This window comes from Muscardinus avellanarius, assembly GCF_963383645.1.
Source record: "Muscardinus avellanarius genome assembly, chromosome: 5".
NCBI lineage: Eukaryota > Metazoa > Chordata > Mammalia > Rodentia > Gliridae > Muscardinus > Muscardinus avellanarius.
The window spans coordinates 19,454,588-19,480,898 of NC_137790.1; the positions used below are offsets into that span (position 1 = coordinate 19,454,588).

The 26,311-nt window shown below is 38.2% G+C and overlaps 1 protein-coding gene across 9 annotated transcripts in view; it reads left to right on the forward strand.

Moving 5' to 3' along the window:
• The window catches only part of APP (amyloid beta precursor protein), a gene marked incomplete at its 5' end in the record, with an annotated part of 275,766 nt that overhangs the window by 67,346 nt on the left and 182,109 nt on the right, over nucleotides 1–26,311 (forward strand). For 7 of the 9 annotated variants that reach the window (XM_080696688.1, XM_080696689.1, XM_080696690.1 and 4 more), the window contains 2 exons: nucleotides 1,112–1,279; nucleotides 20,363–20,492. In XM_080696688.1, coding sequence (XP_080552814.1) covers nucleotides 1,112–1,279; nucleotides 20,363–20,492 — 298 coding nt within the window. The remainder of the gene's footprint in view (nucleotides 1–1,111; nucleotides 1,280–20,362; nucleotides 20,493–26,311) is intronic. The other 2 variants (XM_080696693.1, XM_080696696.1) reach the window with 1 other exon arrangement.

Genomic DNA, 26,311 nt, shown 5'->3' on the forward strand with positions numbered 1-26,311 from the left:
TCTCAATGCAATTTTAGTGTTAGTTTTTTTGTTTGTTTTTTGCTCCTATGCACGATTTTTAGGAATGGTTTAAATTATTATTATTGAATCACCAGTGGTGGCTGCTGTTGGAAGTTAATTCTTCCCAGCATAGATGTGTCTCATATTTCCTCAGCAGCTGGATTTAACAAAGGAGGAATTATGTGTAATATGGCCTTTGATTCCTTGGTTTCATAGTTTCAAGTTGTCCTTTCATTCCTGAGGACTTACTTTTTCATTTTTTGCAGAATTTATTTAGTGAGGTAGGATAGCTGTTTCAGAATTCCTATATTTTGTTTTTAAATATTAATTAATCTAAGGTAATATCTACAAATAGGAGGGATTGTAAATACATCTTGAAAGGCAGTCCTTTGCAGTGTATTGGCTGCTCAGACCTGTCTGAGTTCTGACTGAGAACATCATTGGCTCCTTGGTTGTGGTTTGGATGGAAAACCAGCGCCCTTTATATGCAGTGTTTAGAGAGTGATAAAGAAATATTCTGGAAAAAAACAATGGAATGGTCAACATGCTCAGTTATGTTTGTGGATGGTGAATTTTGTAGCAAATTTTTTTTGTCCCAAATCAGAATACAGTCGCTTGTTAGCTGAGGAATTACAGTAATGCTGCCTTGTTCCCAGTACTGAGAGGCGATACACAAAGTTACCTCCAACCTCACCATCATGCAGGGACTGGCACTGTAGTGTGTGTGAGTCAGCTGGAGGTTATTATGAGGATGTGGTTTCCTCCACAGTGATTATATTTATTTTAGAAAAACATCTTGATTTTCCTACCCTTTCAGTAAATGCAAAATCTTCTATGGGGAAAAATGCATACATTTTTCAATAAATAAATTCCTTTCAATCTTGTTAATTTCTTCTTCTGTACTATTGTAAAGGAAAGCACTATATTATAGGTGGTTGGAAATGTGTGGGGCACATTTAATACTAAGGAATGCTGAAGGCACAGCTAATGTATAATTGAGAAGTAGCAGGAATAGAAGTTTTTATTATTGTTACCCAGTTCCCGATTCCTCTCCCAGGGCCTGCCATGAAGCTATGAATCTATAACTCACTGAAGCTTATTTATTTTTTAGGTGCCCACCGATGGCAATGCTGGCCTGCTGGCAGAACCCCAGATCGCCATGTTCTGTGGTAAACTGAATATGCACATGAATGTACAGAATGGGAAGTGGGAGTCAGATCCATCTGGGACCAAGACCTGCATCGGCACCAAGGAGGGCATCCTGCAGTACTGCCAAGAAGTAAGTCCTCCCTGGAGCCTGCTGGTTCCTCCTGCATCATATGCATTCATTTAAAGAAACGGTTGACGAAAGAAAGAAAGAAAGAAAGAAAGAAAGAAAGAAAGAAAGAAAGAAAGAAGAGAGTGTAGAAGGAAGGAAGGAAGGAAGGAAGGAAGGAAGGAAGGAAGGAAGGAAGGAAGGGTTGACATCTTACATTTTATATTTATATTTTATCTCTTACAGTAAAAATTCACCATAATGATTCATCATACCATAAATATATTTATTTACTTTACCTTACAATTTACATAAACATTTTTCAAAACTATGTTGTACTGTTAAATTACCTTAGCAATTCATTTGTCTTTAGAATAAGGTATTACTAGTAATACCTTAAGGTATTATAAGGTATTATTAAGGTATTGATAAAAGTGCTGCATTAATATTTTCTGTTGCCAATTTGATATGTTTTATTTTTATACCTGTTTATATTCATTTTTATTTTTTCTTCCATTATTAACTTTACCTTGTTAAAAATGTAAAAAAACAAAGCGCTGGGTGTGGTGGTGCACGCTTGTAATCCCCGTGCTTGGGAGGCAGAGACAGGATGATCGTGCTGGTTCGATGCCAGCCCTCGCTGGCTTAAGAGACCCTGTTTCCAAATGAAATATATATATAAAAGAGGTCTGGGAGTGTAGCCTGGATGTAGAAGGGTTTCCAGGAACTTCCAGTACCACCAAAAAAAAAAAAAAAAAAGAAAAAAGAAAAAAAAACCTAAAAATTAAGCCAGGCGTAGTGGTGCACACTTTTAATCCCAGTACTTGGAAGGCTGAGACAGGAGGATTTCAGGTTCTCAGCCAGCCTCAGCCACTTAGTGAGGCCTTCCACAACTTACTGAGACCCTGTTTCAAAATAAAGAATAAGAAAAAATAGGGCTGGGGGTGTAGCTTGGAGGTAGAATGCCCCTGGGGTCTATCCCTAGTTTGAAAAAAAATTATACTTAAAAATCTCACTTCTATAGCTCTATTGATAAACATTTTTACTATTGATAAACATGCTCTATTGATAAAACCTGTTTACTATTCTGGATATATACTTCTCATAAAATGAATACAGTTGAGTTTCCCTTATTCAAAATGCTTGGGACCACAAGTGTTACAGGTTTTTGATTTTACAGACTTTGCAGTATTTGCAAAAATATAATGTGCTATCTTGGGAAGGGGCCTCAAGCCCAAACGTCATATTCTCATATTAATATTCTCATATAAACCTTATACATATAAGCGGAAGCTAATGTTATACATTCTTTTTAATGCACCTGCATTTTGCCTGCAACCCATCACATGAGGTTAGGTGTGGAATTCTCCACTTGTAGAATCATGTCAGTGCCCAGAAAGGTTCATATTTTGGAGCATTTCAGATTTCAAATTTTTGGAAGAAGAATGCTCAACTTCTGTTTACTTTTCCTTCTTGTTCTTATAGGAAAGTAAGATCACAATAAGCACTGCACTGTGCTTTGCTTATTTTGTTCTATTCTATATCCTAGAAATTGCACCCTTTCAGTTTGTAGAGATCTATATTCTTTGTATAGTTCTTCACAATCTCCTTGCTGTTATTGTAGGGCACTGTCCTTCCCTTTCAATTCAGTTGAAAATAACTGAAGTCCCAGGCATTTTATTCCATACTTCTTTACAATTATATGATCTAAAACATGTGGTTGTTTGTATTTTAAGACTATTTAAAGGAATTAATTCTGTGTCTCTTAACAAAGAAAGAGTTTTTCCATTTTTTAAATACCAGATAATATAGCAATGTTTTTTTTTTTTTTTGTACTCCTTTATGTCTCAGAAATTTTCCTCTAGTCTTCTTGGATCCAAAATGAACATTTAGCTAAAATTATTATTAAAATAAATTTATTTTAGCTAGATGTGTTAAAATATTTGGGTTTTGGCAGTACTCTTTAAGAAAGGACAGTTTCTAACTATTAATCTGTGTTAAGAAGCAAAAACATATTACATATCAAGTAATTTTTGTCTTGAAGGAATATGAGCCATGATGTTAAAAGATAATTTTTCATATTTAATTGGAAATCACTGATAATTTTTTTTTACTTACATATTTTAAAAAAATTCCACCTGCTGGGCTGGGAATGTATCTCAGTGGTAGAGTGGTTGCCTGCCAAAGCCCAAAGCTTTGAGTTTAATCTTTAAAATTAAAAATAATTTTTCCTGCTTATTTAAGTAGTTAATTGATAATAAATTCATTTTTGAGAAGGTATTGCATTTATAAAGTATATGTCTTAGAAATAATTTTTCATTCTATTAAGAGTTCTTTTAGTACAATATTGTATATTAGATATGAATTTAACAAGTTGGAATTCTATGCATCCTATGTAGTTTTGATACCATTTAGCTTTTCTGGCTATACATATAAATTATCTAGTCTGAGTGTCAAATGGAATTTTTACATCTTATTTTCATTTTAACTGACACACAGTAATTACACATTTATGTGGTATATAGTGTGACATTTCAATACTTCTATGAATGCGTAACAGATCAGAGAAGGGTTGGGGGTGTAGCTTAGTGGTGGTAGCACACACACATACAAACACACACACACACACACACACACACACACACACACACGGAAAGAAATAGAAAAAGAAATGCAATTAGATCAGGGTAATAGGTAGCTCCATCCATCACTTAGACATTTATCATTTCTTTGGGGAATATTCAAGATTCTCTTTACTAGTTGTTTTGAAATATTCAAATAAGTTTTGTCAGCCACAGTTATCCTATATTGCTATAGAACATTACCTGATTTTTCTCCCATCGAGCTATAACCCTCTACCTTCTCACTGTCCTCCCAGCTTCCTTCCCAGGTTCGGGTACCACTATTTAGATAGAATTCAAAAGAAAAGAAAAGGATGGGGCTTAAATTTACTTAATGATATTTATACACTGTCCTTTTCTAAGATATCTATTTTAATACATGTGCATTGTATCTTGCTCATAGGTTTTTCTCCCTTCCATTTCAGTTACCAATAACCAGATGTTTTTAACATCTTTGTATGTTGGCTTTACAAAAATCACTCTTCTTGACCCTGGGAACATCCTTCATTTCCTGCTTCATTTAGAGATCCCATTAATGTCTGAGTAGTTTCACTTTCTGTTTCTATTTGTGGTGTGTCCCAGAGTTAAGCCACAGAGTGGTTCTTCCCAATCCCAGACTTTCCCAGGTTGTTGGTGGCAGGGGAGAAGGTAGGAGGTGTAACAAGACCCTTCGCTCACTTTCTCCTCTTGCAAATCTGGTATTCTCCACCCTTCTCTGCTCACCATCCACAGTTGGCTCGACACATAAGACAGGGCCAAAACATCAAGCCTTTTGAGACATTTTAATGACTTTCTTCTTTATTCTGTAACAACAGGAAATCATTGAAGCTATTCATTGACTCATTTCTTTTTAAAGAAAGGGAGAGATTATAAATTTGAATTCCAAAAAAGTCACCCTTTTCTTATGCTACTCTTTCCCATATCACACTTCAGTTCCCTCAGCTTAGAGCCTCTATGATTTTCCCATGTTATAGCCATAAGCCATGTGTGGCTCTTGAGCACTCGAAACGTGGCCAGTTCAAATGGAGGTGTGCCATAAATGTAAGATAAATACCATATTCCGATGCTTTTGTATGAATAAAGATAGAAAATATCACAATAAATTTAATTTATCTTGCACATTGGCATACTTACTTTATATATCTGGTTGTGTTAGTCATCTTTTTCATTGCTGTGTCCAAATACCTGAGAAAAGCAAATCAGAGTAAGAAAGCTTTAATTTCGTTCAGTTTCTGAGGTCTCAGTCCATGGTCAGGTGGCTCCATTGCTTTGTGCCAGAAGCGCGGCAGCTTATCCTGTTGGGCGGTTGTGGAGGAGGAAAGCTGCTCAACTCATGACAGCCAAAAAGAGGAGAGTTGGGATGGGGGTAGGAGTTTGGAGACAAGATAGATATACCCTTCCAAGGCATGCCCTCAGTGACCTGCTTCTTCCAATTAGTCCTAGCTCCTGCAGTTTCTATCAAATTATGAATCTACCAATGGACGAATCTGCTGATGAGCTCAGAGCCCTCTAGATCTAATCTCTTTCTCAAACCTCGCCTTTGACCCTTGCTGACTGGGGACCAAGTCTTTAACACACGAGCCTTTAGGGACATTCCAAATCCAAGTCATAGCAGATGTTAAATAATAACTAAATTAGTTAAAGTTGATTTCACCTGTTCATTTTTTTTAACCTTTTCACTTTTTCATGACTGTTAGGAAATTTTTAAGTGCAGAGGTAGTTTCCTTATGTTTCCAGTACTGCTCTTCTCCCATCCTGAGTCACCAGTGATTCTGTCGTTAGTCTTAGATATCATGACTTGGCAAGTGGGAGAGATAAGTAGAATTGGGGATTCCCTGAGAACTCTCCCCCAGAACCTTATTGGTGCTTGGAAGTCGGGGTTGTTTCAGGCCTTTTAAATTTATCATTCATTAAAAGTATATTAATGCAAAGTGATGACATAAGAGAAACAGTGGTTTTTTCCCTCCTTCCTGAAACATCTGCCTCTAAGTGCCAAGGATGCAGTGAGGAATACAACATAGGACCTATTCTTTTCAGGGGGAGAAATCACAATTTTATAGACACTGGCACAACAAGGGTGAAGATGCTGCCACCGTCGTTAACTGGGTCTTATTTAGTGTTAACAAAGCATGGGCTGCTGTGTGAAGGCCTCTCATTCCCTTTTACCCACTGGATGACACTGCTGGAGAAGAAGCTGGGAAAGAATCTGGGGAATTGCAACACTTGAAGGAAACAAAGGGAAAGAATGCCAAGAGTGGGGAATGAGAAGTAACCAGGGAGCCCGGATAAAAAGCAGGAAGTTGTTATGTGCTGAATGTCGGGTTCATTGCCAAGCAGGGTAGATCGTGAGAGTGCAAATAGGATGTAAGCTGAAAGTGGTTGAAGTTTAATTTTTGACCATGTAAAATGATGTCTCTTAGGCAAAATGGCCTCATGTCAAGATTTATATTCAGTTCATTTGTTAACGAGGTCAATTGTAAGATGTTAGAACTGGTCCAGTTTGACTTGGAGAGATTTAAGTTCTTTTCTTAGCAAATTCAATTTTTAATCCTTCAGCGGATTTATCCACCGATGAGATTAGATCCCACATTCAATTATTTCACCTCTGAACATTTTAGTATTGCCAATGCAAGAGCTTTTCCAGGGAGAGTTGTCTATTCATATCATAAAACCAATAAAAAACAAAAACAAAACTCCACACACAAAAAGTAGGTCCTCAGATACTAGAACTGGTGCTCCCTAGAATTTACTCAGTATGGTCTCTCTTGTATTCTGCTTATCCTATGTGTTAGCTCTTTATTTCCTGCTAAGATGGACCTCCTCTAAGAGACTAGGGAGGATGGCAGCCAGAGTCATTAGAAGTGTGTAGTCCCAGCATGGTATGCCAACTGTGTTTTGCTCCTGTGCATTTAATTCAAGGGAGGGATTCTGATTGGCTTCACTTTGGGCTCCACATGCATATTTGGACCAGTCACCATGTAAATGGACTCAGTACCTCCCTACTGCACCATGGTCATATGGGTGTGTTGTCTGATTGACAGCCCCCATGGTGCAGGGAGAGTGGCTACTACCAGAAAAGAGATGAAGAGTAGCATAGAGCGAAATGGCATGATGGCCACAATGAGTAGGGAGAAAGCTGACAGGTTGGAGAGAGGTAACTGAGAGAATTCATGACTTTAACTGGCTTGGGAGGTTGTGATAAGAAAGTCAGGTGGAGAAATGATGAGTCAGATTTTTTCAATAGTGTGTGACATATTCTAACTAATGATGCATCTGGAACTACTAAGAGCATTCCTCGTGGATATTTTTGATTTTTCCGGTTACTTTCCACACTGTAGCTATTCTGGTGTTTTCTTTTATAATTAGATATAACAAATAGTTTTTGTTAGTAGGTTTGATCTCTCTTCATTTGTTGCTAGAGAATGTTTTATTTTGCTTTTATTTTTTTAACTCTATGTTTTTATTTTAGATGATATTGATTAATTCCTTGCTAAGAATGACAAGGAAAATAGTACTTTTATAATTTTTCTAACTCTCCTCACTGATTTTGTAAGTTATTTTTATATTTTCAAGGTTATAATAATACTTTCCTATTTCCGTTACCATGTATATCACTGTTTTAGGTTCTGTGTTTAACTGAATTTATTGTTTACTACCAGTCCTTTTACCAAAATATTCTAATCCTTCTAATATTTGTTTTATTTTGAATTCCCTTTTACTGGTGCATTGTAATATACAGCATAGTGAAGTTTAATGTGATACAAACATGTGCACACAGTCTTGGTGTGATTCCTTCCAGATCTCACCCTACTCCCTCTCCTTCTCCATACATGTTAGTAAGACTGGTAGTGATAGCTTCAAATATGGACAGAGTATTATTTTAACTGTTTCCTTCACCACAACTCTTTTTTCCCCTCATCAACTCCCTCCCCCATTCCCTTCCACTGTTCCATTGGCCTCTCTCCTCTTGTCTTTGAAATTCTTGTGTTTCCTATTTTCTCTCTCTAGCTTTCAGATATGAGAGAAAACATGGGAGCTTTGACTTTCTGTAATTGGCTGATATCAGCATAATACTTTTTACTGATACCCATTTTCCTTCCAATGACATAATTTTGTTCTTTCTGTCTGAGTAAAAACAACTCCTATTGAGTTATTTTGTTGTTGGTGATGTTGTTGTTGGATGGCTTTTGTCTTACTTGGTTATTTCCAGGAGACATTTTTATTGAACAATGGCTTAATTGAGTGTAGAATTCCACGTTGGTAGGTGTTTTTGTTCAGAACCTTGAAGATGTATTCCCACTGGCATCTATCATTGTGCATTAATTTTCATCACAGAAACCATTGCTACTATTAATTACCATTAACAGGCTACTCATGTAATGATTTTTTCCCCCTTAATAGTGATGAATAAATTTTTTTTCTTTATATGCTCACTATAGTTTCTCTCACGGAGAAAACAGATGTTTTAGAGATAGCCAGCTGAGTCAGAGAGGCAGCTGTCAGCAGTCTGTGATCTGAGGACAGAAAAAACTCTGAACTCATGACTCTGACCTCATTTTGACCTTCTGCTAACCAGTTTAACTCACTTGCTAAATTTGTTTTTTCAAAGATTGCTTTCACTTGTATTTTTTTGGTGCTTAGCTTGGTATGACATATTAAGTATGAATGCTGCCATGGAGACCTGCATAGTCCATGACCTTCATACAGCACGTTCCTCTGCACTCCTTGCTCTCTGCATTTGTAGTTGATGTTGTTGGGAAGAGTGTAAGTTTTGCTGTGATTTCTTTGGTTGAGTGCAAAATTATGGAGAAAAATTAAAAATTGAGTCTTTTACTTTGGCTCCTGATTATAAGTTCTTATCAGGCTTGAGAGGATTGTTTGAAACTTGTGATTTAAATTGTGTTTTTGTTTTACCTAATGTATTTTATCCCAAGTTCTCCAAATTCCTGGTGCTCATTTCTTTTCTTCCTTAGTTAGAATAATTTTTTTTCAGTTATTATTCAAACAACTTGTCTATTTTGTACTTCTCATATACTTTTTAGTAGCATCATTTAGAGTTTTATTTTATCATTAGGTATTTGTCCTTTTTTTTTTTGTGGTACTTGGGGTGGAACTCAGGGACATTACACCTCTGAGATGCACTCCAGCCCTGTTTTTTTATTCCTTTTTTTTTTTTTTTTACTTTTGAAACAGGGTCTCACTGAGTTGCGAAGAGCCTCGCTAAGTAGCTGAGGCTGTCCACACGAACCGCGATCCTAGTTTCTGCCTCCCGAATGCTGGGATTACAAGTGTGTACCACCACGCCCGGCCTTGTCCGGTGCTATTAAATGTTTGTTTGTGTTCCCCTTCCCCATTTCCTATTTTGAAATTAACCTCCTATGTGATATTTGGAGATGAGAACTTTGAGAGGTAATTAGCGTTGATGAGGTCACGAGGGTTGGGATCTCTTTAGGCATTCATGCCTGAATGGGAAGAGACACCCAAGAGCCTGCCCTCTCTCTTCTTGTGCACACAAAGAGAGGCCTTGTGATGATCCACCAAGAATGTAGAAGCAAGCCCTCTCCAGAACCCAACAATGCCGGAACCTTGATGTCAGACTTTTAGGTTTCAGAACTTTGACAAAATACATTTCTGCTTTTAAAGCTCCCCAGCCTATGGTAATTTGGTACAGTGGCTCAACGTGACTAATACAAGGATCATATTGTGTTTCCTGTAGGCAGAAGTACTGGACACCCACAGTGCTGCTGGCAGTGAGTATTTCTAGAGGTCATGCCACACTTAGCTCTGACACAGAGAACTAGTCACCATTAGTAAATGCTCATGGATGTACTGTTGGTGGCCAAGGGATGGGATCAGGATGGGCAGGGGCTCCCCATCACTTCCCTACAATGAGGTCTTCCCCAAACAAGCCCGTGGAATTTTTGTGAAGATATTGACTCTTTCCCTTGACAGAAACCTGAAGATGTTCTCAGGCAAGAGTTGTGGGACTGTTAGCCCATAGTACTCAGTTCACTTTTATTCAGCTAAGATGCAAATACCATTCCAGGCTCAATCGTAGAGTGATAAACACACACTGTGACTTCAAATATCCAGTCATAATATCCTAAACCATCACTAAGTACACTTTCTGGAAACAGTTATTTAACTAAATCCCTGGATTGCTATTTCTGTGTATTTTTTGAAGCTAATAAGTTTTAGGGTAGTTTGTATGCAGTAATAAATGACCATGGCAGACCCTCAGTTATTATTTTCCTCTGTGGCTGTTTGATAAAAAAGTACCTCTCCTCTGTTCTAGACTAGAGGCAAAAAGTGCTGATATTATGGAAACAACTGGAATATAATTACATAAATTATTCAGCATTAATTTAACAGCATAAAGTGGCCACTTGCCATAATGAACTGTTATGGTACTCAAACTTTGGCCTAAGGAATTTCTAAATATAAATAGAACAAAATGAGTATAATGTTCCCCTTGAAAGATGCTAAAGCTTAGGAATAAAATTAGAATTGTTAGAATCTATTGTTCTCTTGCTTTTGGATGAAAAGAAATTTTAATAAAAATGTTATTTTATTTAAACCAAAGGCTTTGGCATGTGAGAAGGAAAAAGGAACTATATATGTCAATTCTTTATCTTGAAAATCTCTCTTCTCAAATATAAACCCTGGAGATAAGCAGAAGCTAAGGGAGGTTTCTGGTACTAGAATTTTCTGGTCCAGATATTTAGAAAAAATCTGTTTCTTTCTAAGGGTAGGTTAATTAGGAGAGAAGGGAATTCAAATCACAAAGTAGAAAAAAATGGATGAAACTTGAGAACATTTGCTAAGTGAGATCATCCAGTTCAGAAAGTCAAGGGTTGCCTGTTTTGTTTTGTTTTGTTTTGTTTTTAACATATGCAAGCTAGAGAGAAAAGTAGGAAAGAAGAGGAACTTCAGATCAAAGAGTAGAGAGACCAGTAGAATAATGGAAGGGGATGGAGACAAAAGGAGGCTTGAGTAAAGAAACATATCAAACAATGTCCTGTTCACACATGAAGGCAGCACTACTAACCCCATTAACATGTACAGGGGGGTAAAGAATGGGGTGGGATCCAGAGGGAAACACATCAAGTGATGTGTGTATATATAAGTGTGTTGCTTTAACTCTCGCAATGTCATTAATTACAATGCACCAATAAAATAAAAGGTTGTGAAAGATCATCCTTCCCATTCCCCTTACCCTACAGATGGGCCTTGATACCTTGAGATGCAGTGGTAAGGTCATCCATTGCTTTTCAACATCTGAACCATTCAGGACCACTACTTACCCAGTCTCAGATCCTCTCCTCACTTTACGAGAGGAACACAAATGCATGTGTCTTAAAAGTTAAATACAGTCAGCCAGGCCTGGTGGCACACGCTTGTAATCCCAGTACTTGGGAGCCTGAGACAGGAGGATTGCAGATTCGAAGCAAGCCTCAGCTACTTAGTGAGGCCCTCTGCCACTTAGTGAGACCCTGTTTAAAAATAAAGAATAAAAAAAATAGGGTTGGGGTGTAGCTTGGAGGTAGAACGCCCTTGAGTTCTATCGCCAGTACCACAAAAAATAAACACACAAATAAATAAATAAAAATAAAGAATAGAATCAAATCATAAGCTCTGCTGCCCTCTGCATCCCCAGCCTGCAGGGTATACTTGCCAGGTCATGATGCCTGAAGTTTTCATGGTCCTAAGAACTTGCCAGGCTCTTGATGGATCTTTGAACAGGATAAAGCTTCAGGTGCTGGCAGTGATTTCCGACTGGGAAAGTTAGGTGAAGAGGGCTTTGTTTACCATCTCTTTCATTCGATTATGGGTATATTCTCTTTTTTTTCCTAAGTGTCTTCTTTCCCACAGCTAGCAATATCTGCTGTTTCTTTAATGTTCTTTCTCTAAATTAAGAGTTGTTTGGTCTACAGAGACCAAGAACAGAGAACAAAACACATCCGCCTTCGCCTGAATAAAACAAAAATCATTGGTTGCATGAGTTTTAACAAAACTGTTTCCCTTGGCCCACTTTCTGCTCGAAACTATATAACTGAAAGTGGGATTCTCAGATCAGAATTAATTCTTTTTGTTTGCATTCTATAATAACATGAAATTAAATTTAAATTATATAAGAAAGGCAGACAACAAATATTTTTTTTAATCTAATCATCTTTGAAGGCAGACTATATACAGAGTTATGGTCAAAGCCGGGGCAGTGACACTCTTGGTTGATTCTGTTTTGCTGGGTGCTTCCTCCAACTTTGAAGGCTTAAAACCGATCCACCAATATTAGGCACATAAACATTGTGGGTTCGATATTTGAAAGTTCCCAAACTTCATATTAACTGAGGCCATTTTTGAATAGACGTATTGAGCTCTTTGTGTGTGAGTATGGTTTATGCATTAGTGGTTTGGATCTAGTATTAACAGCTAGACAAATTTCTTGCAGACTGTATGATTTAGGGCTAAAACGATGGAAAATTTTTCTGTAAATTGAGAGAGACTGAGCAGAGACAGAGAGAAAACCCATATAATCTATATGCACGTCAAATTTTTGTTTTCCCATCTGTGTCCTGTCCTGTTGTTTTGGTACCCCACCCCCAACCCCATTTGTTTTTTATCTTCATTACTTTGGAATTAGAAGGACTTGTCAAACAAGATTCCTTGACAGTGTTTTCTGACTCTTGAATATGAATGTATAGAAATAACAATATATTTATGTATGATGTCAGACAACGTTTGGCCAAATTCTTGAGAAATACCTTCCTGCCCCACAGCACTTCTCCTCCTTGGCCCTGCATGAAGTGGGCACCGTGAAAACCCAGCCCTACTGAGACTTCCCATGATCACAGCGGTGTTTCATCAGCTGCAGATCTCTGCTCAGCGCCTCATTAGGGTGTAAGCAGGGAACATTTTTCAGCTTCCACTTCTCTCTCAATTAAATTAGATATTTTGTTCTCACTATCCATCATTAATAACAGAATTCATGTTGAAAACAATTTAAAACGTGATTTTTCTTTGTATTCCAGAGGCACTTAAAGTGTGTCATTTGAGTCCTGAAATACAAATCTGTTATCTACAGCCTCCTTTGTTTTGATATATACTCTGTCATTTAAATGGTTTAAAACTTATAATTAATATACCCATTGAGTGTTTAAAAATGGCACCTGCTTTAGTTGTTATAGTCTACTGTCATCTCCTATAAAATGGAGCAGTTCCTGATTTGTGGAGACTTACATGACCATGACATTGCATGTAAAATGATTGTAGCTTTGTCTGGCCCTCAGTAAACCCTCAGTTATTTTATGCTTTTCTTATTCCCTCCTTGGATATGTTCTTTGAGAGAGTAATTGTTATATAAAAACTTTCAGGAGATTAAATAATAAATAAATAAATAAGGGAAGAAAGAAAGAGAGAAAGAAATAAAGAAAGGCTTTAAGGAGATGAAAATACCCCATGTATAGGCTACCACATTTTTATTTTGTTATAGGGTTTTTCATCCTCATTTCATGTGTTTGAGCTGCAGTCTTGTTGATACAATTTGGATCTTGGGTTTTTGGGTTTTGGTTTTTCATATGCAGTATATATTTAGAAATCTATCTCTCCTGGACTAAAATTTTTAAGCTTTATTTTTTAAGTGTAAAATTTTAGACAAAGCAGACAGACGGGCGTGGTGGCACACGCTTGTAATCCCCACGCTTGGGAGGGGGAGACAGGAGGATCGTGAAGGTTCGGAGCCAGTCTCACTGGCTTAGGAGACCCTGTTTCCAAATTTAAAAAAATATAAAAATAATAGGTTTGGGAGTGTAGCCCGGAGGTAGAAGGGTTTCCAGGAACCCCAGTAACACACACACACACACACACACACACACACACCCCTTCTATGACCATTAACTTTGTTTTTCACCCTTTTATCAGCCACATTTGATCTTGTATTCTTGAAATCCAGTGAATTGTCTGACACTGAGCTGTGTGTAAATATGATTTTGGGCGTTGTTTGCCCTGAGTGGCCTGTTTGCCAAAGAAATTTGCTCTACATGTTAATTGAGAATACGCTTCTGTAGGACCATGACAACACATGTCTTAAAGAAATATTTTTGTATATGAAACTACACATTCTTGGTATTCTTATATATCATCAATGTCTGCTTTGCTATTTAACAATTTAAATGTCATCTTGTTTGAGCTTAATATATTTCCAATTTGGTGAGACAGAGACAGACTTTTTTTTTTTAAATTCAGAACAAACATGTGTTGGTGACCAAGTTTTAAGGTATTTTTACAGTGAACAAAAACACGTAGGCCAAACTGTAACTTTTTAAAAAAAAATTCTGATCTAAGATTGTTTCAACTTGACCTCTTTTCTGGTTCTTAGGATTTGCAATTTCTTTAGTTCTCTAAAAAGTCATTTTATGGTCTGATCATCTGGCTCTGTGGCCCGGTGGATAGACTGCCTCGCAGATTCTTTTTAGCCTAAGCAAGGGCCTGACTCTTAATTCCTCCTAAATGTCTTCATCAGCTGTCATTATTTATGTTAATCTACTTCTTCCTACATAGAATACTTTTATTTGTATAGTTGTCACATCTACTTAAGAGAACAATATTGGTAGGGTTCTATTTCTCAGAAAAGCTCATAATCCAATTACTATTCAGTGCATCCTATTTAGGAGATAGGTTTTAATACCCGATGGGAGCTTAGGATATGTGGGATTTCTCTGCAGTGATTGGATTTAAACATTAACCAGAAATATTTATGAAATATTTATCAGACACTTAACTCTGCTAGCCCAGCGTTGGCCACTTGAAGGAACACAAACCTGGACCACATGGTCCTCACCTTCCAGGGGGTATGTTCTGCTAGGATGAGAAGCCATCTAGGGATCCTAAGAGATAGAAAGTGGTCAGTGATGAGATATTGTGATGAGAAGGGACAGCATTGGCACAGAGCCCGAAGGAATCATGGAAGAATGAGGAGTGTTAGTGAAACCAGCATTTGAGCTAGTATTTTTCCCCCCTAGGTTTTATTCAATTGGAAGGAACATAAAGCTTCTAAAGTAGCTTATGTTTAAAGTGGGGACTTAGCGAAGGGGAGAATTATCTCTTAGAATCCACACGCATATATCAAGACTCAAGGGGCTGGAAGTCATCCTTCAGCCCCCGTCTTACCCTCTGTGTCTCTCTTCTTAGCTTCTCTCCCAACACATCTTCTTGTTTTCCTCCCGGAGGTGAGCAGCTTCCCCAGGGGCCTAGTTCCCCCAGGGGCCTAGTTCACTCGCCTGCACATGCTATCATGAGCCATCTGTGACTCTGACTTAGCCTGAGGTCCTGTTGAGTATCTTCTTCATCTACCAAGAGCCAATATAGGCTAGTTCAAAACTCAAGGAAGAGAATGCCGTGTTCAGTCTGCTTTCTAGTCTAGGGATGGAGCTGCAGGGTTGAAATGTGGCTCCTGAGGACTCTTTCTTCAAATGGCTGAGGGTTGGAAACGACAAAGAGGAGGAGGGAGCTGGCAGTCTCCTGAAGGCCTTTAAACCAAAGATAATGAATGTGGGCGCCGTAGGGAGGCTGTGCTGAGCCAAATCGTGTTTCCTGCCCTTTAGGAAAGTGCCTTTTCACTGGGAAGGAGGTACAGATACGTGCTTAAAGCAAACATGAGGCACACTGTGATAAATACCATGAAGCCTTCCACAAGTGGAAAGAGAAGGTTTGACATTATATTACAAAGTGGATGGGGGGCCTTAATGGGCTTGGACACTTGAAGTGTGGTGTAAAAGATTTTAGCTAAGAGTGTACTTGGAACACAGTGTATGTATTTATACAGCGACTGCTCTGGGTTGCTGTAATTTAGGAAGATTTGTGGGGATTGGGGACAGTTCATTTTTCAAGTAGCTGACACTGGCCAGGGATTCACTTCTGCTTTAAATATCTATAAATATAACAGTTATTGCATAAAGTCCCTTTTTCTTGTGATCAAGAAAATAGTTAACTCCATAATTGGCTTTCACAGAAGAAACATTTTATGAGGGCTACAAGGATTTAATAATGATTTTTGTGTTAGTGAACTATCAGCAATTCTTCCCCAATAGCATTTACATGTGCTGGGAAATTCATGCAAATGAAATAGCTTAGAGAACTTAGACATCTTTATTTTCTGCAATGATTTGAGGTGCTGCAAAGAAAATGTTAAACATTGAACTGAGGCTTGTAATTAATTATGGTGAAAAGTCAGAAACTTATTTAGCCACAAGGACATTGGTGTCTAATTATTTAAATTTTTATCCTTGGCTAAAACTATGAGCCAGACTATGTTTTTCAGCATAAAAATGCTAATAGGGCATGGTGGCACATGCCTATAATCCCAGTACTTGGGGAGGCTTGGACAGAAGGACCACAGGTTCAAGGCCAGCCTCAGAAGTTTAGGCCTTGTTTCAAAATAAAGGACAAAAAGTGCTGGGATTAGAGCTGGGAGGTAGAAAGTCCTTGGGTTCAGTCCCTACTACACACACACACACACACACACACACACACACACACACACACATCTCTAGACATATTGGAGCTACTTAATAAAAATCCAGGCATAGTATTTGGAATTTTTGTCATATTTAGAACTAATTTTGGTCAGGCTTATAATGGTACATGCTTATCATCCCAGCATTCGGGAGGCTGAGACAGGAGCATCGCAGTAGGTGGACAGCCTCAGCCATTTAGTGAAGTCCTTAGCAACTCAGTGAGACCCTGTTTCAAAAGAAATAATAAAAATAGGGCTAGGAGTATGGCTCGCAGGTAGGATACCCCTGGTTCCATCACCATTACCACAAGAGGAAAAAGAAAAAAGAAATAAAAAATAGGACTCCGGAAGCTAGTCATGGTGGCAGATGCTTGTAATTTCAGCATTAAGGAGGCTGAGACAGGAGGATTGTTGTTATGGGATAGCCCCAGCTACTTCGTGAGCCCTTTGCAACTCAGTGAGACCCTGTTTCAAAATAAAGAATAAAAAAATAGGGCTGGGGTGTAGCTCAGAGGTAGAATGCCCCTGGGTTCTATTCCCAGGATTGCAAAATAATAATAATAATAATAATAATAATAATAATAATAATAATGATAGTGCTGGAGGTAGAGCTTGGAGGTAGAATGCCCCTGGATTCTATCCACAGTAAGGCAAAAAAAAAAATAAATAAATAAATAAAGTATTAATAATTTTGTTTCATGGTGTCTTTTGTTTCTTTGCTTAGACGGGGGTTTTCCTGTGCAGATGGTCATCACATTATCTAACTGAGCCTTGCTGTAGTTGAAATTTTGTTTTTTTGTTTTCTTGATTTTTTTTGTTGTTGTTACTTTGACTTGCTCTTTTTTTCCCCCTTAAATAAACCTCCTGATGTTAGAATAGGAAAATATTTTAAGTTTTGATAATTCCAAATTAATAATTCCTTAATCCTAAATAAAAGTAACTCAATGTGTTTGAAGTTACTGCTTTCATTTCATTGACTAGGACAGTAGGCAGACCATGCGGGGCCTTGATATGGTCACATCTTATAATCACCACATCCCCCCTCAAATTAACAATCACTGTTGTCAGAGACATGGAGAGAGAAGCCAAAGCCCAGGAAATGGTACCCATGTTAGGGACTAGGAATAAATTGTTTGGCTGATTACTGTTTGAAGCTCTGGAAATCTTCGGGGAGAGGCGGATTTTCATTTGTCAGTTTTCAATTCTATCTATCTGCTTGGAAATTGTCAGTCAAGTAACTTACTGGTCCCTTACACCAAATATTACCTTAGGATTTTTGAGGATGCAAAAACAAACGGTCCTTTTCTCCAGTTGTACCTACACATTAGTTGTTGGCTTTAAAATGAAAAAAAAAAAAAAAAGTCGGTATGCAGCTATGTCTGCTGCAAGAGTTTACTGGAAACTGACAATTCCTCAGAAAATTCTCAGCAGGGGCAGTATTTCTGTAAAGTGACAGCCAGAACCCCTTTAGAAAATTGCAGTAACTCATACTTTACTGCACGTAAAGTTGTGTCCCTCGGGGTGAACTCTAATACCATTGAGTTTATGACTCATGAGTGCTGTGCTTTTTGTGATACAATAAACAAGTAAAGGTGATGGGGTGATGGGAGAATTATATTTCTGTACAAAGAGACACTTTGCCTTTCATTATATAGAACAAAGCCATGGGGCTATTAAACTTTTAGTGACATTGTCAAGTGGCATATTATCTGTGATCTGAAATGCATGGACTGAAGTGGTAAGGTGCTTGAGAGAACAAAATAAAACCAACAGAAAGTAGGTTACTAGTTGTCATTTGAAGAACTTTCTCAACACCTACCCCAGGATTTTGATTTTGATTGTGTGTGTGTGTGTGTGTGTGTGTGTGTGTGTGTGTGTGTGTGTGTATGCTCTTATAGCCTATTCTTTTACCTTTGAATTTATCACCTCTCACACACTTACTGATGTCTTACTTTTTTATTTTTATATATTTGTGGAACTTAAAATTGAACTTCATGCTACATGCTACACCTTCAGCCCTAATTTATTTATTTTTTTTTAAACTTAAAAACAAGGTCTAAGCCAGGCGTGGTGGCGCACACTTGTAATCCTCACATTTGGGAGGCAGAGACAGGAGGATCGTGCAGGTTCGAAGCCAGCCTCTCTAGCTTAAGAGATCCTGTTACCAAATAAAATATAAAATAGGTCTGGGAGTGTAACCTGGAGGTAGAAGGGTTCCATCCACAGTACCACCAAAAACATAATAAATAAATAAATAAATAAATAAATAAATAAATAAATAAAACAAGTTCTAAGTTGTGGAGGGCCTCACTAAGTTTCTAAGGCTCATTGTGAACCTATGATCTACCCCAGGTGTGTGCCACCATGTGTGGCTTCATTTTTATTTTTAAATAGATTTATGTAGGGAAGTTATGTGTTCATTGCAAAAGAGTAATGTACAGAGATTCATCCCATATACCCATTTTCCCCACATATTCATCCCGCTCTATTATCAACATACCCCAGAGTGGCACATTTTATTTTAAATTTTTTATTGGTGCATTGTAGTCATACATCTTAATGGGATACAAGATGGTGGAGACGTACATGCACACATCAGCCAATTTGTCCTTACCCAATTCCCGCTCCATTTCTCCATCTCCCTCCTTCTCATGCTTGGCTTAGTGATTGACTTTGATATGTTTATTAAGTAATTCATGTACATTAGAGAATTTCCCTCTTCCCCCATCCCATCCCCTCAGTTAGGTCACCTTATTTGCTCATCTATAGAATCTCCTTCTTCATCTAGAGTTCCTTCTATGACTTATTTCTCCCTAACTTTTGCATATTAGGGAAAGCATCAGATTTCTTATTATAATCAGTGAAGCTACACTGCCCTGACACATCATTATCACACAGATCCCAGAGCTCACATTAGGGCTCCCTCTTGGTGTTGAATATTTGCTCGGTTTGGACAAATGCAAATGGCATATAGCTACCATTAGACATATCATTAGACATATCTACCATTTTTCTATCGTACAGAGTAGTTTCACTGTCCTAAAAGTCCTCTATGTTTGCCTGTTTATCCCCTCGACCCTTGGCACCATCCATCTTTTTACTGCCTAGATAGGGTTGTCTTTTCTAGATTGTCACGTGGCAGAAGTCATCCTGTAGGTAACCATTATAGTTGTTTCTTCCTCTTAGCCGTATGCATTCGTGCCTTCTCAGGGCTAGATAGTTCACTTCATTTTAGCACTGAGGAATATTTTATATTCTAGGCATAGAATATTTTATTCTTTCATTCTTGGTGCTTTATCTTTCAACTTATTTTTCTTGGGACCCAAGACTAACGTGAGTTAGTGTGACACTCAGGAATCACATACTATTTATTGCCAGGCTTTGAAAAATAGAAATCAATGCAAAAAAATTCGCAACAAGTAAGGTGCACACATATTAAGACAGGCGCACCCTTAGTCTTGTCAGTGTCCTGATAATCATACACAGAATTCCCTAGATCCATAATTCACACCGTGAATTCTGAATGGGAGCATAAGTCACATTGTTACAATTCTAAACAGAATGACTAGATTGACTAGATGCTTTGACATGTGTGTCTTTTTTCTTATTTCCCCCCATAACTAGGAATTGAACCCAGAGGTGCTTTACTGCTGACTTGCATCCCCAGTGCTTTTTGTTTTTTTGAGACAGGATCTTGCAGGACAGTCTTGCTGGTCTTGCATTTGTAGTCTTTCTGCCTCAGCCTCCCAAGGCACTGGGAGTACAGGTGTGTACCACCGTGACTGTCTCTCTCTCTCTCTCTCTCTCTCTCTCTCTCTCTCTCTCAACACTTAATCTCTTTAGCTTGGTCAGGAGTAGCCTTGCCTCTTCAGGGATAGCATTACCTTATGACAATGATCCAGGCTTATTGGGTGCACATACTTGTCAGTATCTACCCCAGGTAACAATGTGCTCTTCTTGTGTTCCTTCCAGGTCTACCCTGAACTACAGATCACCAATGTGGTGGAAGCCAACCAGCCAGTGACCATCCAGAACTGGTGCAAGCGGGGCCGGAAGCAGTGCAAGACCCACGCCCACATTGTGATCCCCTACCGCTGCCTAGGTGAGCCCGCCAGCCCTGGAGCTGCTATTGACTGGTCTAGTCTTTGGGGATGATAAAGGATGATGCTCTCATTACATCAGATGTACAGACTTTTTCTTCGCCATTTTGCTGTTCTGTACAGGTGGCTCTTCCTGTCTATGAATTTCATATCTGTGAATTCAGTTAGACATGGAACAAAAATATTAAAAAATGAACACTATATGTACCAAACATGGACATTTTTTCTTATTGTTACTCCCTAAACAATACAGCATTAACTGTTTCTATAGCATTTACCTTGTATTTGGTATTATAAGTTTGTTAGAGATTATTTAAATACACGAGAGTATACATAAATATATGCAATTGCTATGCCATTTCATGTAAGGGACTTGAGAATCTATAGATTTTGGTACCACAGGGAATCTTAGAATTAATTCCTCATGGATACCAAGGGAAAACTGTTATATACTATGTTTTAGACTACTAATATAGTGTCGTATGTGCCAATAATACAGGGGCAATATTTCTGAGCTCTCTCTGCTTCAGAATGAATTTATTCAGCGTATTTATTAAAATTAAAAACTCTTGGGCCAGTCCCAGGACCAAATGAAAAATGCCTGGTGGTGGGGTCCAGGAATCTTTATTTTGATCAAATCTCATAGATGATTGTCATTCACACCAACTGTCTAGACTCATGGGTTGGGGCCTTCCTTGTGTCCTTTTTCACATAAAAGAAAGAATCTAATGCGAAGCTCCAGCATTTTGCTAATTCCTTCTTCCCTTCTTCTCTTTCTTTCATCTTTGTCCTTCTCACTCTTTCTTTCTGCAACATTGAAGTGAAACTCAGCACCAAAATCAAAAAAGTAAATAAACTCCAGAAAAGAATAAAAGATGTACAAATATTTTCAGTTCTACATAATTAACCAGAAGCTTTTATGATAAAACTGTGAATACACAGAAACTATCAAAATAGCTCTTATTATGACAAACTGCCTCATGCACTCGTTACAGAAACAACAGCTGAAGTCATTTGAATTTTAAAAATTAATCTCAGTTTGTTAGTAGTGCTAGTGACCTATCCTCAGCTTATATCTGTTTGTGTTACTAGGGATGTAACCTAGGGGCATTCTACCTTTGAGCGACACCCCCGGCCCTAATTTTTTATTCTTTATTTTTGAAACAGGGTCTCACTGAATTGCAAAGGGCCTCCCTAAGTAGCTTAGGCTGTCTGGGAACTGTGATCCTCTGGTGTCCACCTTCTGGTTGCTGGGATTACAAGCGTGTGCCACCATTCCCTACCAAAATACATTATTTTACTGACAAATGTTTATAGAGATGCTTAGGGTAGACAAGAGAAAGGAGAGATGGCTAGAGGTCCACAAAATAATTTTCTGAAAGACTGTGTAAAAGAATGGATAGAGATGCCAAAACTTTGCCTTCGGCAAGTACAGAATTTCAGTTTTAACTTCTGAACAGATTCTGGACTCTTTTGATGTTGATGTACGTAATTCAGGGAGACAGGTCACTTGTGACGTGTTTAGCAGATTTCCCAGTTCTGGCTTCATATCTGATATGAAACAAGCAAGCACGTTGACTCTTAACTGTTCTCTCTTCTCCTCTCCTTCCCTCCCCTTCACTCCCCCCAGTATAGATTTGGTCTGTTGGAATCAGCCATCATTATTTCTCATCTCAGAAGCCCTGGTCTTTTCTCATTAGACCTAAAATAGAATATGACAAGTAGAGCATGGGCCACCTCCTACTTTGCTCTTGAGTTTTGATTAGAGTTAAAGAACGTGGGCCTTGCTTGTCCTTATGCAGCGACTAAATTTTTGAAAATCTCAAACAGAATTATTACACACTAGCATTATTATAAAATAATGCTGATGTGTATGCATAATGTGTCTTGTATTTCAGGAAAAAGAATCGGAAAACATAGATGTGTATATTCATGTGTACATTTTATTTACACTAATATTGCAAGGTCCCTATGGTTTTAACATTGTTTTCGCCTTCTTTTCCTTTTGTCTTTTTCTCTTGTTTCTTCTCTTCCTTTTCCCTTGGTTTCTTAATTTTTTATCCACTTTGATATCAAGCCCTCTGTAACTGAATAAGGCATCCATTAGAATACTTCTGTGAGGCTGACAGAGTTGGTTCTATCAGTCTTGTATCACAGGTATAAATAAGGACAGTCAGAAAGGTTGGGATTTTTTTTTTTTTTTTTTTTTTTTTTTTTTGGGCTGTAAACCACTCAGCTGCTGAGTAGTAGAATTAGGACTAGAGCCCATCATTTTTTGTTTGTTTGTTTGTTTTCTAATGCAGTTTTCTTTACAGTATATTAAAAAGTTGTATCAGAGAAAATATCCACATGATTTATAAAAATAAATTATATAAGGAAATTTGTGAGTTGGAGTCAATAAATAATACTTTTAAAAAAGATGATGTTTGTCATTTCAGTAAGAGATTTTTTTTTTTCCCTGTACTGGGGATGGAACCCAGGAGCATTCTTCTTCTTCTTTTTTTTTTTTTTTTTAAGGAGTTTATTAAAACGATAGAAATACAGATGATAGTTACAGCCTCATGTAACACGAGGGGGTGCTTCGAACGAAATCACCCAGCATTCTACTTCTGAGCTACACCCCCAGCCCTATTTTTTATTCTTTATTTTGAAACAGGGTTTCACTGAGTTGTGAAGGGCCTCATTAAGTAGCTGAGGCTGTCTGTGAACCCGGATTCTCTTGTCTCAGCCTCCTGAATGCTGGGATTGCAGGCGTGTACCACCATGCCCGGCTTAATAGATAATATTCTTACACATTATTTGCTGCTTGAGCAGAGAGTTACTGTTTAGCATTCTCTAAGCATTCTCTAAGCTCTCTAAGATCTCTGCCTGCGTCCAAATACATCTTTTAGACAAAAAAACAAATGATTTCTAATAAAGTTAATTCTCACAAAGATGCCACCTAGAAAACAACCTAAGATTTCCTCAAACATTAAAATTTCAAACAGAGCTTGAAAGAGAGAAAAATGTCTGTTATCTCTGGCACACGGCCTCCCTCACTGCTCTATAAGACGCAGGATCCAGTGTTGCGCTGGATTATTTTTCTCTAAACCCTGTATCTGCCTGGACACACTTGCTCTGCAGTTTCTCATATTCCTCCTGGAGATGGGAAAGCCTCTCGCGTGGCTGTCTCCACTTTCTACCTGCAGAGGAAATTTCCCTTGGGAGCAGCTGGCTCACTCTGTCTCTCCTCACGTGACCCTTGCATTTGGTAGTACTTCTGGAGTCAGAATGTAAGGGCTGCCTTAATCTCCCACACATTTTATTAATTATTGCTTGTGAAACCCAACACACATTATTTATTGTCACTCAGGGAGAGATTTTGTTCTGTTTTGTATTATAAAGCTTTCAGAGCCTTTCCCTTTGAATGACTACTCTTCATGGTGTAATGGACCTACTAGAGAAGCTGGCACGCTTGTGCTGTCTTTGACCCACCAAGGTGAGGTACATTGCCTAAAATGAATTACTGTTAATTTACAGGGTAAAGTTAGGTTAATAGCTTAATCCAAAAAAAATTTAGAAGTTAAAGAATCACTACCTGAATTTCCTTCCCTTTCTTCCTTCCATCTCTCTCGCTCTCGCTCTCTCTCCCTCTTTCTTTTTTCATTGTACTAAGAGTGGAACCAGGAATGCTGTACCTCTGAGCTACAACCGCAAGCTCTGTTTTATTTTCTGTTTTGAAACAAGGTCTCACTAAAGTTGTTGAGGTACTTGCTGAGTTGCTGAGGCTGGCCTTGAACCTGTGATCCTTCTGGCTCAGCCTCTGGGGTTACGGTCATGCACCCCTAAACTGGCCCATTCTGCTTATGATCAAGAGTTTCCAAACACTTAAGTAGTAATGACCAGGAAACTGTTCAGATATGATCAAATGAGAAAATAAAGGGATTCAGTTCATCTTAATTTTGAATGTTATTGTCTTAATAAAATTTTAGGCAAGTATGCTTCAGGTGCCTGCTTCTGTGAACTGTCTGCAACTGTCTTAATATTCTTTGGGATTGAAAAGCATGTGTTTGGATACTGGCAGATAGTATACTATAGTAGCTCTTTGAATCAGTTCTTTTGAGATCCATTACAGAATAGAACAATATTCAAGAATATTTCATAGACTTCATCAAACTTAAAGCAAATGGAGGAAGGGAGGAAGGATGTGTGTGTGTGTGTGTGTGTGTGTGTGTGTGTGTGTGTGTGTGTTTGGTTCTGGGGATGGAACCCAGAGGCATTCTACCTCCGAGCTACATCCCCAGCCCTCTTTTTTATTTTTATTTTGAAACGGTCTCACTGAGTTGCAGAGTGCCGAGGTCCAGCCCTAGCAAGAGTCGAGGTTCGTGTGTTGGTGAGAGAAAGCCGAGGTCGATGAGAGAAGAACTGCCACACGAGATCAGGTTCAAACTTCTCCATTTTATTCAGGATTTGTTACAATTTTTATATTTTCTTTTTTGGCAAAAAAGCAAGGGCATAGCCATGCAAGCAGGAACTCCAAGGACAGGAAAAGTTATATTTTTACAGAGTTCAGGGCAAGGGTGTCAGACATTTAAATAATCATAGTATGCTTTGCCTCACTTCACAAGGCTGACTCAAACTTAATCTTATACATTGGCCCAAACTAAGGTCAGTTTGAACTTAATGTTTGGCCCCAACTTTATCCTTGGGGAAAAAATCTTTGCTGCCTGAGTCTCTCACAAGCTGCTGCCCATCAGTTTTAGTTATAATGCTTATACATAAAATTCCAATTACACATATTAATCCAAATAATCCTAAAATAATTTTTTGAAGAAAGTAATGCTAGACATACTTCATGGGGGATCTACGCCATTGCTGATCCCCTGATCGAGCTTTCTCGAGATCTGCATGAGATGCTGTAGCAGCACAGGGCCTCACTAAGTAGCTGAGGTTGTCTACAAACCGCGATCCTCCTGTCTCAACCTCCCAAATGCTGGGATTACAAGCGTGTGCCATCACACCTGGCTGGAAGTATGTTTTAATTGTAGACTTTAAAAATCTTGTAAATGGCCGGGCGTGGTGACGCACGCTTGTAATCCTAGCTCTTGGGAGGCTGAGATAGGAGGATCGCGCAGGTTCAAAGCCAGCCTCAGTTACTTAGTGAGGCTCTTAGCAATTTAGTGAGACCCAGTTTCCAAATAAAAAAATATAAAATAGGTCTGGGAGTATAGCCCAGAGATAGAAAGCCTCTGGGTTCCACCCCCAGTACCACTAAAAAAAAAAAAAAAAAAAAAAAAATTGTAAATGCCCCGGTGGTGTCTAAGCACAGCAATCCTGAGTGATAGAACTAAGGAATGCTTTTTATGGGCTTCAAAGTTTTTAGTTTTAATTTTATGAATATGCATATCTTTGTAATATCTTCAAATAGTATCCATTTATTTTTTTAAGGGAAGAGTTGGTTATATTGAGAATATCGAAATAAAATTAGGGAAAATATTTTATCAAGTATTTTAATACTCTTAAAAAGTGATTTGATGTTTGGACTTGATTTTTTTTTAAAAATGACTAATGAACACTGAGGGGAAAATGTATGCTTTTGTATAGTTATACAAAAAAATTTGCAGGGCTGGGCGTGGTGGCACACACTTACAATCCCAGCATTCGAGAGGCTGGGACCAGAGGATCGTGGTTCACGGTCAGCCTCAGCTACTTAGTGAGACCCTGTTGCAAAATAAAGACTAAAAAATAGGGCAGAGGGTGTAGCTCGGAGGTCGAATGCCCCTAAGTTCCATCCCCAGACCCTCAAAAAAAATTGCAAATATAAAGCATAATGTGAAGATAA